This window comes from Ctenopharyngodon idella, chromosome 9, assembly GCF_019924925.1.
Source record: "Ctenopharyngodon idella isolate HZGC_01 chromosome 9, HZGC01, whole genome shotgun sequence".
Classification (NCBI taxonomy): domain Eukaryota; kingdom Metazoa; phylum Chordata; class Actinopteri; order Cypriniformes; family Xenocyprididae; genus Ctenopharyngodon; species Ctenopharyngodon idella.
In genome coordinates, this window is record NC_067228.1 from 30564479 (window position 1) to 30580441 (window position 15963).

A 15963-nucleotide genomic window follows, 5' to 3' on the forward strand; every position below is an offset into this window, starting at 1 on the left:
GAGATAGCAATGCGGCTATTTGATTTGCAGTTGTACTGTGCTCATTTCATTCATAGAGTTTATGCTCATTCACTTCACACACATTATTGTGTAGTGAATTTAGAGGTTTAAGTATAATATTGTGCTGTCCCCTGGCTCACCTGTTACAGCAAACATGAGGAGTGAATGCGTCTGCCAAATATTCCTATTATTTGGTATAATTTGTTTTTCATTTTGAAGCCATTATTCATGCAATTTCCGAATAAGATATTTGGCTTTGGGCACATCCCTAATACAGATAATTAACAAGCAAGCAAATACTGTTTGTCACTTAGAGGACAGATTAAGCCATTTTATTGTGTTTATTTTGGTTACAGTTCATCACTCTACAATATCCACAGTAAATTGTGCAGCTATCCCCACACACTCTCTTCCTCAACTAACACCCAAATCTAGCATAAAAACTAACTAATTATGGCTATGAGCATATGCTAGCATTTCCTAAGAATTTACATAAAATATTTACCTCAATATAGTCATGGTGTGTATTGAGGATTTGTACATATCATTCCACTTAAGCATAGTAGTAAAGCAAAATCACCTCTTTTACCTCACACTCTCACTGCAACAGGAAATGTCAGACATAATATAATATAATATAATATAGAATGTCTCTTAAGAAATGTTATATAAGAAATGTTTCTGATGAATGATATTATACTACATTTTGTTTGAGTTCTCTGATCATATTGACCAAGCGGCATTCCAAAAGTGTAGAAAGCATTGAGTTGTTTCACTGTATCACTCAACGTCTCTGCAATAATAAAAGAGAAGAAGATCTCAAAGAAATAGCATAGGACATTATGGGAAAGATTAAAAACTTAGGAGAATTCTGTTCTTTTTTTTGGGGTGGTACCTCTTCAAGTTATCTAATAAACCCTCTCCTCTCCTCTCCTCTAAAACCAGGTGTTGGTGTAGTAAATATTTACAATCCTTTTGTTCTGGTCTGGGTATTTAAGGGAAGGTGGTAGAGCAGCCATTTGGGAAATTCTGTAGCCAGAAACCCCAATGCAGTGCTGGGTGAGTGTCTTAAAAACACCCACACACCACTGTGTGTTCCACGGTCAGGTATGCATTTCTTACTCTAGAGTCATCCTTGAGCAATTGATGTTATGTATCTATTATTTCTGAATTGGCTTCTGTTTGTCTAATTGTGTAATAAGCATAATACATTTTCACCTGACAAATAAAATGTTCTTTTTGATTCATTGTATTATTCTTAAATCATTATTTCAAGTAGATTAAAGTGGAGTCTGGTGTTACCACAAATCTGTGGTCAGGATTGATCATACGGAAGGCTCAATGAATGGAGCATGGGGCACATCATTTGATACCTTCCGATTTCTGACTATCACTGACTTTTGTTAAACTGACTTTTGCAACTTACAAAAACTGTAAGTTGCAGTTTTCGTGACTATACAAAAATTACGCTTTCTGTTGTGAGCAAGCAGAGCACGGCCGACTTAAAGGTAAATATTCACCCTGCATCCTCTGTCTAAGATCAGAACTGACGAGTTTGTGTCTGTGAGACTACGACCGGTCGGCGCAAGTTCTCTATGCAACATTGGTTCCCTAATGAACAAATAATTGAAAAATATGGGATACCCAGAGTAATCAAATATCTAAATTAATACATAACCAATAGTTTTGATTAATTCCTAAGTAGAAACACAATCCAAAAGTAATAATCATTTGAAATTGAAGTCAGATTAAGCGCACAGCTAAAGTAAAATTGATCTAATTCTAAAAATTAAGTGAACTTCACAGGAGCGCTGAAAAGACATACACGCATTATACCTTAACCCAGGCCATTGGATTCCATCGCTGGGCTGACGGGTGGTGATCCTTACAAAATAAAAGTGGATTGGGTAGAGGAGTCATGCAACATTGCCTGTAACATTTTTTTTTTCTTTTTTTTTTTCTGTATTTTGTGTGATATTGCTTAAATAGATCATTCCAAACATGGTTGACAACAATGCTGCTGACTCATTGTTAGGAAACTGTGTCATTTGTTTTATAATTAAGAGGATAATGAACTTATTCATACTATTTGATATATTTACCATTGCATGCATTTTCAAATGTTCTAAATATTACCTACTGTATATGATAAAAATGTATTTACTTTAAATTTGCTTTTCAAAAGTAATTTCACAGTTTACTTAGCTTCCTTTTTCCCCTTAAAAAACTATATATATTTTTTAACTGTGTAATTCAAGCAAAGGTAAATTTCTATCAGTATTTCACTTATTTTAACCTTAATAGTTTTTTGTTCTTGCCACAAAGCACAAGAATATTTCAAGACATTTCAAAATATGAATGAACTTACCATTCACTACTGGAACTTTTCTCTTATCCGTTACTGATTATCCAACCGCTAATATCAGATTTGTACAGTATTATGATAAGGGGAATTTTATGTGCAATTTCCAAGTCTTCAACTCATATTTATTATAATTCCGATAACATATAAAGACCACCCTGCTGAAATTACCAGGCACTAATTGCAGTGTTTTCTGAGAATGATCCAGCTCTGAAATCAATATAACTAATTAACAGACAGTTAATTAATGACTAATTGACTGGTTTTATAGACAGCATTTAATTAGGTATTGGTTCCAGCCTCAATTCTCATTCTTTTCTACATTGATAATGACCACAGACCTGCAATGGAGAGTCAGAGTGATATAAAAGTGATATCAGAGTGGTCTGACAGAGTGCCTCTGTTTAGTGCTACAGCTTATGGCTGGAATGGATCTCAATCCACCTAGCATCTATTATACAGCAGTGATTATCTTTAAGGGTGCAGGTGTACAACACTCAAATTACACACTTTTTTTTTAAGATGCTGTGGCTAATGGACAAATGTGTAGGGATCTCAATGGCAATTCAGGCAAAAAAAAATCTCTTGGGAGAGAGGTACTCAGTGAGGGTGCATTAACAGGATTTAGACACCACCTCAACACTTTAAAGGATCAGCCAATCAAGACTTCTAATGCTCGGTTCTACTTCACTGATTGCACAGACGCCAAATTTTACATCTAGAATCTGAAAGAACGGTGGGGGTGGGGGTGAGGGGGGATTAAATTTCCTTTAAATCCTTTTCAATAAAGGCAGAAGGTGCACTTAAGTCCAGGGTTATTAAAAGTTGAAGAGGCAGAATCAGTCCATGTCATTCCTTGATTCTTCACCCAACTTATAATGAGGAAATAATTTAATAATGTGGATAGTGGGGATTATATTGAGCCCTAATGTCCTGAAAGCACATCAAAGACTATCAAGAAATATGCTTTAAAACCTATTTGCTGTAAATGATATTGAAATGTCCAATAGTTAAGGTGTCACCAAATAAAGAGGTACAATTTATTCACAAAATATCCTCCGCTGAGTGTTCTGTAAATGAAACGCATTTTGTGCACCTTTTTTTTTTTTTTTTTTGTTATTGATGAAATGAAAAGTACATTCATTGTTGTGTGCAAGAAACATAATGGTTAGTCAGGTTACAACTGGCACCCCATACCACAGAACCACAGTGTTTACACTTTTTTGGATAAATCACCTAAGAATGGCTTAAACTGGGGTAGGAGACAGTACTTTAACAACAAAAAATTACACACTTCACCTGTAGTGAAATGTGTATTAGATGTCCCAAGTTTAAACAAGAAATATTGACAAATATGTGTTGAAATTCCAGGTAATTTTGCTAAATGGTTGCTCTAATTTTGATACTTATCAGCCATTCAGTTATTGCTCTGTTACAGTAAAAGGAATAGTTCATCCAAAAATGGAATTTCTGTCCTCATATTATTTCAAACCCATTAATGTGAAGGAGAAAATCATCAGCTTAGCATCAATTCTTTTGGACCATTTTTTAATGTAACTTTTCTTTTCTTCTAATTTTAACTTTGACAGCCCCTGGTCACTGTCTGTATCAATTCTATTAAAAGTGGCAGCATGGACTTTCCGTAAAGCATCTACTTCTGTTTCTCAAAAGAAAGCAAGATGGCTTTCAAATAGCCTGAGGGAGAGAAACAAAAGCATTTTGGGGTGAACTATTTTGAAGGAGGTGACAGATACCAGCTTTTACCAATTGATCCAATTGATTTCCCTATTTTTATTTATTTTTTCCTTTTATGATATTATCAGTAAATATAAAAGCCATAAAAAGCTTTCCACAATTGACAGTTCTCAGTAATAGATGTACTATTCTAAATAATTACTTATCTAATTGTATATATATATATATATATATATATATATATATATATATATATATATATATGCACATGCATTGTAACATAAGCTCAGTATAGAGGTATTATGGTAAACAACTTAACTGTGTGACATGAACAATTGCTAATTAGCCACGTAGGAGGAATTGTCCGCTATATCACCATATGGCTTCAGAAAATAATATTTGCTAACATTTCCTTGGCAAATAAATATGTACAGCTTGTCATGCCATCAGAGGGAGAGAAACATTTTAACATGCACTTGAGTGGTGTCATCCATACCAGATTGTGCTTATAGTAACAACAACCTGAAAGAGCCTGTTCACTGAATATGAACCCACCACAGGAACAGATGTTCTGAATTACATTAACCTATATTAGTACTGCATATACGGTTTATCTGTCTATATATGCACGCTAAATATCTTGAATTATAAGAGGGCCCTTTTGTAAGTTGCTGAAGAAGAAAGTTCTTCTATGTGAAACGATCAGAATTCATCTTTCGGAGTTTGGGTGGCAGGTGTCCGTCCATGCGACCTCCTCCCCCAGCCATTCTCTGCAGTTTCGGCGGCAAGTCCGCAACTGATTTGCTGATGGCCTCTGTGGCAATCTTAGTCGCCTTGGTAACCTGCTTTTCCTCTGAGACCCCAGGCACAGAACTGATACGTTGAAGCTTCATGGGCATTTCGCCAAGGCTGTATGTCATCTCTGATGTGGTGGAACTCATTCTCAGGAGCTTCCTGGGCAGCCCATCTCTACCTGTCATTTTCTGTAACTTGGCTGGTAATTTAGTGGTGCTCTCTGGATCTTCCAGCAGCTCCAGACAGTCCAGGGAGCTGTTCTTCTCTCTACTGTTGCACAAAGATGGAGCCATGAGTGGAGAGGACATGAGTAATGCCTCATCCTGCTCCTTTGCGCTGTAGGGAGGTGTGTGAACCTCAAATGTAGCGTGGAACTGAGAATAATCGACTTTAAAGAAACCCTCCTCCAGAGAGATAACTGGGAAGAATCTGTGGCCCCAGAGCACCTCGTCCTCTGTGTACGACGTCCGCGCTTGACAAGTCATGCCTGTGAGAGAAGACACATGAAAAGGAACAAATGGAAGAATGAAAGAAGTGGTCAAGGATTAATCAATCAGATAAAACTGGGAAAAGCATTGCTGCACTCTAAAGAGTATCATACACAACTCTCTTGATTAGTACAGTGCTTGGAAGGCAGAACTGTATTGACATTCCCTAAAACATCTGGTTAAGATTGGTTCTAAACTTCTAACCCTGTACATATTAAACATTAAACATGTTTAAAGAAATGACTTGACCCTTGGCTGAAAGATATACATTGTGTATAGACATTATTTCAGTAACAAGTTTGTCCTTTTGTGGTTTGACAGCTGAAAGTATATGCTATAGAAACTGAATAATATAAACCACCTTTTCCAATCTTACAGTTTATGCTGTTGCACCATTGTTTCATACACTACACTTCAGTGGTTGTGTGCGGCCAGCCATTTCACCACTCATAATAAACTCACAGCGATGATTTGCTTACTGAAATATGATTGATTTCATTTCTTACATTTGCATACTGGATTATGATTGGTCTTGTCATCCAAATGATTTTTTTTGCCTAAAGCAAGTGTCGTGAAAAAGGCAAACAATCACAAGTTACAGAGCTTCCGGCTATCAAACTATTAAAGTTAACAAAGGAACAAGAAATCAAAAAAATCCATGTACTATGAAATGACTAGACCATTTTTAAGATGAAAATGTTTTGCACTGTACATCAGTTTGCTCTGTACATTCAACTTAGCAGCATTAACAGCAAGTCAAAGAGGGCAAGCTTTCAAATGAACCACGCACTTTAAACACTTACATTATGTTCTTGCGTATTTAACTCAACTGCTCAGGTAATGTCAGTAGTTTGACCCATTTTTAGGGGGTCTAAAATTACACTTTAAATCAATCAAAGCTATATAAATTAAACTTCATATTTACAATTAAATATAAGGTACATATTCAGAAGATACATTTTAAACTCCTCGTATTCACACTTTTATAGCATGCAAATATTTCTGCCCGTTATCACCCTCTGCTTTTCTGCAGCTGACAGTTGCCACATTGTGTATAAGGTGCTGTTCGTTCAGCCAGTAAAGGAAAAATAAAGCTAATTTATGGTGTTATGATTGGTTGTGGCAGTTTTCAGCTCTTTCTCAAATTTTTCAACACACAGCCCACTTCGGATTGCTTTTAATCAATACACAAATCAAAAAATAAAGTCTGATTGGGTGGGCCTAAAGTATGATTGGGTGGGCAAGGCAGGATGTTTGGGTGGGCACAGCCCACACCTGCCTATGCCTAAGTCCGGTAATGACAGTACGGTAATGCAGTGACAACACTCTAGACCAGGGGCCGGTTGCATAAACTGCTAAGACTGGTCTGTCAAGTTAGTCCATCTAGGTAACACTTTACAATAAGGTTCATTAGTTAATGCACAGTTAATACAGCATTTATTAATCTTTATTAATGTTAATTTCAACATTTACTAATACATTATTCAAATCCTAACATTAGTTAATGCACTGTGAAGTAACATGAACAAACAATGAACAACTGTATTTTCATTAACTAATGTTAGCGAAGATTAGTAAATACAGTAACAAATGTATTGTTCATGGTTAGTTCATGTTAGTTAATATATTCACTAATGTTTAACTAATGAACCTTATTGTAAAGTGTTACCGTCATCTTTTTTTTTTTTTTTCTTTAAGACTGTATATTACTTTAAGTCAGTTACATAAAAATGTAGATTGGTCTAATTTGATGCCAAAAAGCAAGTCTGATTACCTCTAACTAACTGCTAGATTGTCCACTACTAGTTCTATTCTAATTCTTAGGACACAGTCTTGCCTAAGTGTATGCAACTGGCCCCTAGGGGCTTCATACCTTTTCTGATCCAAGAAACCCCCCAACACCCAGACTACAACACCAGCGACAATTCTTCCCACACTGAAAGAGTGACATGGCACATTCATAGCCAATTAGAAGATATTTTATGTTTATTTTATGGCTATGTTGAGCACAATGAAGCATAAATATAATACAATGATTCTTTTAAACCAGGCCTATATAACAAATCAAGGCAAGGCAAGGCAATTTTATTTATATAGCACATTTCATACACAATGGTAATTCAAACTGCTTTACATACAGAGGAAACAAATACATAGAATAAAATTGGAATGCATAAGAAAAAGAAATAAAAATCAATCAATAAACAAACTTAAATCAATAATATTTATTGAAAACAAGTTGGAAATATGTTGAATACTCTTAAAATTTGAAAAATGTGTATATCAGTGGTGCAAATATAAGTGGTCTTTTGCCTCTTATGGAGAAAAAAAAATTGAATTACGAAACCTCTCAATAATAATTGCCTGTGTCACAACAAACTATGAATGTAAATATTGCCAGCCTCACTTTCTTTCACTTTCTATTGTCTTGTGTTTTAACATTCAGTTAAATCTTTACCTTATCAAGGCATAACAAATAGAAACAGATCAGCTTAGCTAAACGAAAAAAGGAAAAAGAAAAAAGAAAAAAAAAATCTGAAAATCAGATTAGCTAAATGTTTCTCTCTCTCTCTCTCTCTCTCTCTCTCTCTCTCTCTCTCTCTCTCTCTTTCTCTCTCTCTGGACCTAATTAGAGTGTTGAAGATGTTTTGCTTTGAGAGATTAATTGTCATATTTTAATCCACAGTTTACATGCAAGAGTTATGCATGAAGGGACGGCACTAGATTAGTCGGGGGGCCCAGACAAGCTGCACACTGCATCACTAAACCCATACGCAACAATTTCTTGCCACACTGCACCGCACCGCTTCCCCCCAGCACAAAATCAGAGAGCTGGGGGGCCTATAGACAGGTCCGTGCCCAGGGCACGACAGCATCATAATTCATCCCTGAATGCATGCAATATCTTATAAACATATGAAATGCTTCCAAAGACTGAGGATTTGTTGTCTTTTTTGTTATCTGTGTTCTTCTATATTTTAATGGAAGTGTAATAATACTGTAGTAATAATAAATAACACAAGTAAAAATGATGAAGAGGCTTATTTAAATTTTTTATATCACAGAAATTTCTGATATATCCTGATTAGACCAATAAAACGAGGGTCACATGAAATGAGATCAATATTTGTCTCTTTCCAGTTTGAGCTTCTCAGTAATAGAAACATCCAGTTTGAGCTTGCTTATATCTGACCTCAATAAAACATACAAAGTCTGTCATGAAAAGCAAATGTCCTCAATACAAAAAGTAATAAGGAGGAAGAGAATCAATAAAACTCTCACAAGAACAGAAGCAAAAAGCCTGTTATCAGCACGGCCCAGGCTGCCTTCAGTCAGCTAACTTTTGTGGGCCAAGTATTGTAGTCTTCTGATTTTCACGTGCAAAATGACATTCTGAGTGGACAACCCTGAACTCATCAAAAATGTTACAAATGTGGATTACAGAAAATTCATGTGTACTGAACGCTCTGTTTATTTGCATGTTCATGAGAGTAATACACTCTCATGAACGGGCAAATTATACAACACTTGCTGTATAATTTTAGTTACCATATTATTGCACAGTGTTAGGTAATGTTATTTAATGCATTAACTAACGTTGAGCAATACATTTGTTACAGTATTTATTAATCTTTGTTGATGTTAGTATATACAAATACAATTATTAATTGTTAGTTCATGTTAGCTCAGGTCAATTAATATTAACAGATACAACTTTTGATTTTAATAATGTATTAATAATTTTGAAATGAACAAACTAAGATTATAAATGATTTAGAAGTATTTTTGCTGTTAGTTTATGTTAACTAATGTAGTTAACTAATGTTAACAAATGGAACCTTGTTGTAAAGTGTTACTATTACAAGAGTTAAGGTTTTGGGGCTTTGTTCAAATCAGTAAACCTACTTATAAAGAATAGTAACAGCAATGCTTGCAAACACCAATAATGATGTCAAACAGAAGCGAAAGGGTTCATGCAATCAAAACATCTCAGGTTATGCATGTAACCCGGTTCCCTGAGAGGGGAACTCAATGGCATGTCATGGCTTGGCGCTATAGGAACACTTTGAGTGTGCCGATGAAGTAGCAACATAGCATAGTATGCCAATGAAACTATGAAAAGATGCCATGCCAGCGTGTTGCCACATTCTAATTGTCTGAAGAAAACACACAGGTGTGTCCCCTCTCATAGGTAACCCAAGACTAACACTGTGTCATTGCTTGACGCTATGGGAACTTTAATGACAACGTCACCACAGCATGGTACAGTGCCTGCCCCACAAGGCTGTGATTCTGCACAGACAGTTGCGAGCACAAGCTAAGACCGGACCGTCAATGCTAACAAGAGAGCCACTTTAAGAGTCAGCATTTTCTTACAAACTGATTTCAGTGTCTCAAATGGTGCCTCTGCTAATATGCCAATGCTAGGTCACAGGAAGGAATTTAGCCTCAACCCCCTGGCACCACACAAGAACTGAGAGACCAGAGGATGTCTCCCAACAGAAGCTCTATCCAAAGGTATGCAGCTAGCTGAGATGGCGGCCATATTAACCTTTAGTGTTCCCATTGACAAGTGATCTTGAAGGAACTCCAGCACCAAACTGACCAGGCAATTGCCTGGCATACAGCTTTTTGGTGGAAGGGGCTCTAGAACTCAAAATTGCCTCAACAACCTCAGTTGAGAGACCAGAATCTATGAGCTGGGACCCCTCAGGGGCCAGACCCAGATCTTTCCAGATCTCCAGCTTGGGGTGGTAGATTGTCCCTTGCACTTGAGACAGAAGATCTCTCCGAACCGGAATCTCCCATGGAATGCCGAGATATCATGTCCCGAGAAACATACTCAGGGCGGTTAGAATGGAATCACTAGGAGAAGGTGGACTCTGTCCTGGCAAACCCTTGCTAGAACACCCGGGAATAAAGCTATCAGAGGAAATGCATACAGACTCAGTCTCGGCCATCTCTGTACCATGGCGTCCAGTTCAAAGGGAGCTAACAGCCATGAGACCTAACAGCCTCTGAAATTGAAGAAATGAAAGCTCCTAACCTAGCTTAATATCTTTCATAGCATTTAGGATTGATTCTACACGTGCAGGTGGCAGCCGTGCCTGCATCAGGGTTGAGTCCCAAATGACCCCGAGAAAAGTGGTTCTCTGAGCTGGAAAAAGCACACTCTTCTTGGCGTTCAATCTCAACCTCAACTTCTTCATGTGAGCAAGCCGTCAACTCTTCTGACTGGGCTAGTATCAGTCAATCATCTATGTAGTTAGCAAACACACACTCACACATGTGGCTTCTGAAGACAAAGAAACTGGCGACACGCTGGCATGGTGTCTATTTATAGTGTCAGTGATGTACTACACTACGGTGCTATGTCATCACGCTCAGCCAATCACTGATTGGTGTGTGTAAACACGTGCTTCAGACACCTGCTCACGCGAAGCGTTCCCATAGCGTCAAGCCATGACGCACAGTTAAGTTCCACTCTAAAGGGAACTACAACACTGTGTTTCTATGGAAACCTAATCTTGCCATGTGCACATGCATAGCTCTTGCATCCAAAGCTGTTCTCTCATACACATATGCTGATGCTCCCATTAATAAACATAGACTGTTTACCTGCAGTCTGCAGCAGGACAGTCTGAGGGTTATAACCACTATTTACCAAAGTAATGAAAACTGCTATGTGTAAAAACAGTGCATTCTGCATCCAGTGCATCCAGTTGCATCACATATTACACATTTGTGATTGTGTTCAGCTAGACTCAGGGCTAGCTGCATTGTGGGGGAGAGCATACTGTAAGAGTGGTAAAACTCCTCTGTGCATTATAGTATAAATTAATGAATGACCCTGTCAGCACTGTGGATAACAGCAGAAAAATAATTAGTCAAGTCATCTGATGCCCTGTGCCCCGTGCCCTGAGTTCTCCTCTGACCATGTAAACATGCACAACATGATTTCATTTCTAAACTACCCGAGGATGAAACTATATATATTATATTTATATATATTGGATTTATTATAATATATATATTATATTTATTATATACTATATAATATTTTCCTTAGGGGAAAAGGGAACTTTATAAAATTTAAGAATCTGTAATAATTGCTAAATGGAGACTTCCCAAAGCCACTTGAAGGCAAGCCTGCAACCTTAGCCGAAAAAAACGTAATGCTAACACAAATGCTGGTACGCAGGGAAGGAGACCAGAGGTCGTTTTCTTTAATGGATGTCAATGGAGGAGAGGTTTCACCACACTGAATAAACTGCTTTTGTGAGGAAATAGTTTATCATTTAATGAATCAACTGCCTGTCCACTAATCTTTATCATGTTTTACGTTAAACAATACTTTTTTGGGGGATATATATGTAGATTTTACTATGAGAAAATTTTTTATTTTTTAAGAGAAGGCAGAGTAGGGAATGTCGCGACAGGTAGAACTCATTTACAGCATTACAACCATCAGCAAATGTGTAGTAATATTTATTAATAGGCATTGTGTAATATTGTGAATTGTAATGACTGACTGCTATGTGTGCCTATGATGCTGATGTAATGCATTTGAACGAATGAAGACAAAAAATGAATAATTAATTATAAATATTGTATTATATTGTATGTTGTTCAATGAAAAAAAAAATGATGTGTTCTCTCTATGGCTACCACGTTTCAACAAATAAATTAGACTTAAATTGTAATGATTTATGACTGCTGTGTATGCCTAATAATGATATTTTATTTAATAATAAGACAATCTCTGGACTTCCCATGTACTCATTTGAATAAAACCAACTGGAGCTAAATAAAGGAAGCAGGGTCTTTATGTGTGTCTGTGAGGTTAAAAGCAAATAAATTCAGCAGTAAAATCAGTCAGCAGAGGGCACCCTTGCCTGAACTCGTTCTTAATGAACTTTGGAATCTTTAGTGGCATTTATACTAAGGCAAGCATCATTACTGTAGACTGTGGAGCTCTTACACTTTTATCTGAATAGTGTCTAGCCTAGTTTAGCTGTATTGCATTTACATCTGGCAATCCAGTGCGTGAGGTGTTAGATATATTGCCTGCATTACAATGATTTGGGCATATTGCATCAGAAGCTGCGTTAATTGAACATTTTTCATCATTTACTGAATTTGAAAAATATTAAAAATTATTTTTTAAATATTTTTAAAACGGAAAAAAAAGGAAAGGATTTAGTGTGATGTTTGCCTACTTTAGAAACATCCCCACAGCAAAATATATTAATAAGGATCAGAAGAGATAAAAAACAGACAAAACAGCTTGTCACAGAATTTCAATATCAATAAATAAATAAATAAAAATCCCAAAAGCCTTCACAGAAGCCGAGAATGAATGCATCCTAAGATCCTAAACATTCCATATTTGTTTTAAATATAGAGATGTTAAATGACCAACGTAATATCCAGGGATGCAACTACTCTTTCACCATTTGCAAAAATATGAATTGTGTTACATCATTTGTAACTGCCAGTTTGATGGGACAAGAAACAATAGAACAATAGAAATAATATAACTATTTTTTAAAAAATATTTCAAATGCATTACTCTGCAATACATTTAAATATTTTTTTGTTCTTTATTTGTTGCTTTCTTTATTTCTTTTCTTTTTGACAAGAAATCCTAAAATCTGTGTGTACAAAATCACTAAAGCAGAAATAACCAGGAAACAAGAATTTACATTACTTAGGATTCAAAAAGAAAAAAACAGCTGGAAATGAAGATGAATGGAGCTGACACACACGAATCCAGTCCTTCACACCTGCAGACTAAAAGCAGAGGAGTTCCCTTGATAATGTGAGGTGAGAATTTAGTGTTTTGGGATTAGGACAGCATAAGGATGAGTGCAGAGCGCAGGCAGTGAGAAGCACTGGGATGAAAGCTAGCAAAACGGTATGAAAGCTAAAAAATAAATATTTACTGTGCAAAAATATACTGTGCAAAAAAAGGACTGAGGATGACGTTCGGCCTGCATCTCCTTTCTGCACTATATTCATTCTTCCATTAATTCTATTTGAATGTGAGTAACACACACATGGCTTAACCATCAAAAACAGAGCCAAATGAGGTTCTATGGTATAGAGCTCCCTATGATTGAAAGAGTGGAAATAAAAGATGAAGATGAATGGAGGAATGGTCTTTCATTTGCAGTGTTTTCACACTCTGATTCATCTCACTGTCACACACACACATTGAAGGTTTGTTTTTGTGAATTGTGGGGACATTCCATAGGTGTAATGGTTTTTATACTGTACAAACCGTATTTTCTATCGCCCTACACTACCGCTATACCTAAACCTACCCATCACAGAAAACTGTGCACATTTTTACTTTCTCAAAAAAACTCATTCTGTATGATTTATAAGCCTTCTGAAAAATGGGTAATGTCCTCATAAGTTACCCTCTCCTTGTAATACCTATGTCATACCCATGTCATTATACAAATTTGTGTCCTGATATGTCACAAAAACACGCACACACACACACACACACACACACACACACACACACACACGCACAAACAGGTTTGTTTTGCTATCAAAGTGAGGACATTCCATAGGCGTAATGGCTTTTATACTGTACAAACTGTACATTCTATCCCCCTACACTACCCCTACCCCTAAACCTACCCATCACAGAAAACATTCTGCATTTTTATATTTTTAATAAAACATTGTTTAGTATGTTTTTAAAGCTATTTTAAATATGAGGACTCATGAAATGTCCTAATATTTTATGTTTAATCATAATACCAGTGTAATACCCATGTCATTATACAAAAACGCGTTAATCACAAAAACGCACACACACAAACACACACACACACACACACACACACACACACACACACACACACACACACACTGGAATGAGGCCATGGGCCTGTCCTGAGTCCCAGAGGTTTTAAGAGAAGTCAAGTGTTACAAATACGAAGAAGAAAGAAAAAATCACTTACGTGAACACAGCAAGCACACCAAAAAAGTGATGCTACACAATGATGCTGTTTCTATCATGATTACATATTCTCTCATGATTTCATATTACAAATGTTTTTGATATGTTTGCCTTTTTGCCACTTTATATTGACAGTGTAAACTTGAAACTTGAAAATTGAAAGTGGGGTAAGCAAATGACATCTTGACTTCCAACTTCCAACACCCACATGAATACATCTCAGAATTCTGTTCTTATTCAGTGAAACTTTTGTATTATCTAATTGGGGTCAGATTTCATAAATGAGTAGTTATGAATTTACTTTTTTTTCTTTTTTTTTTTTTTTTTTTAGCTTGAATATGAGCAAGACTATTACAAATTATTAATTCAGTTTGTAATTATTATGTGGGACTACAGGAATATTCATTTTTGCTGTAGTATATTAGCACTACCTAATAGAAAAACAGGTTTTCAATAAGCTTTGAAATTTTTGTAACATGCTATACTCCATCTAAAACTCTTTCAAACTTTTTTTTTTTTTTTTGATCATTATTATGTATATAGTTTGTAGTTTACGCTACCTGGAGAGACTACATGGAATATTTGTCCTTAAAATATTTATTTGTCACACGACAGGGCAATTGAAATTAACTACTGTGGGGGGAAATGAATAAAAATATTTAAAACACAATGCATTATTGTTTTCTATCTTGCTGTCTCATTCGTAACTTAATTTTTCTGTGGTCCTGGCAAAACAGAAGCTGTTTACTCATGATTTTGACTTAATTTTCTCTACTTCATTCACCATTTCTCTGGTCAGCCATAAGCCATTTAATGCCTGGAGCCCCATCCCTGGAGCTGGTTGGCAATGAAATTGACCCTGTCAGGGACTGTGCTGGTATAACTCATGCGAACACGAAGATAAGGAAGTCTTTAATAAATCCACAGGCATAGGAACATAACACATCCGAACACAAACAAGACCCGACAACAATGAACAGAAACCAGGGAACTAAATACACAGATGAATTAACAATAATGACAGACAGCTGTGATGAAAGTGATGAGTGTCCATGGTGACTGATTGTGGCGGGAAACTAGACAAGGGAAACACAAATGACTGAAGGTAGCAAACTAAAAGTCCATGAAAACTAAAACGAACATGGAATGACCGTGACATTACGCCCCCTCCGAGTAGGTGCGACCTCACGCTGTAACAAAAAACAGAATAAGCCAACGAGGGAGGGAGGTAGTTGGAGGAAGACAAGGATGTGGTGGAGGGCTGGCGAGACGGGGAGGTGTTGGGATGGCAGCAGGCAGATTGGACCACGGAGACGCAGATGATGCAGGTGGTGGTTCTGGAGGTGGACGGCCAACCGAGAGGGGGCGGAACATAAAAGTCCAGGGTGGTGCAGGAGGTGGTGACAGCTAAGTGATGGCCTTGAGCAGGGGCTGCTGGATGTTGATCCAGGCCACAGCCAGGGTAGTGCCCCACGGCGGCATTGATGGAGGGAGGAGCCATGGTGGAACACAGATGAGGGCCGCCATGGGGATGACTGGAGACAATGACGGCGAGCATGGAGCCCACCGCGCAGCCGAAGAGCCGAGGTGGCGGAGAGATGGTGAAGATCCTGGTGGCTGCGACGGAGCCGCAGCGACGACCT

General features: G+C 37.1%; 1 protein-coding gene across 1 annotated transcript in view; it reads right to left on the minus strand.

Annotated features, from left to right (window-relative positions):
* Window positions 1-327: 327 nt before the first annotated feature.
* kcnj3a (potassium inwardly rectifying channel subfamily J member 3a) overlaps window positions 328-15963 on the minus strand; it is a 46723-nt gene continuing 31087 nt past the window's right edge. Inside the window, exon 4 of the mRNA XM_051905975.1 lies at window positions 328-5339. Within this exon, the coding sequence (XP_051761935.1) occupies window positions 4747-5339 (593 nt within the window). The 3' untranslated portion in view covers window positions 328-4746. The remainder of the gene's footprint in view (window positions 5340-15963) is intronic.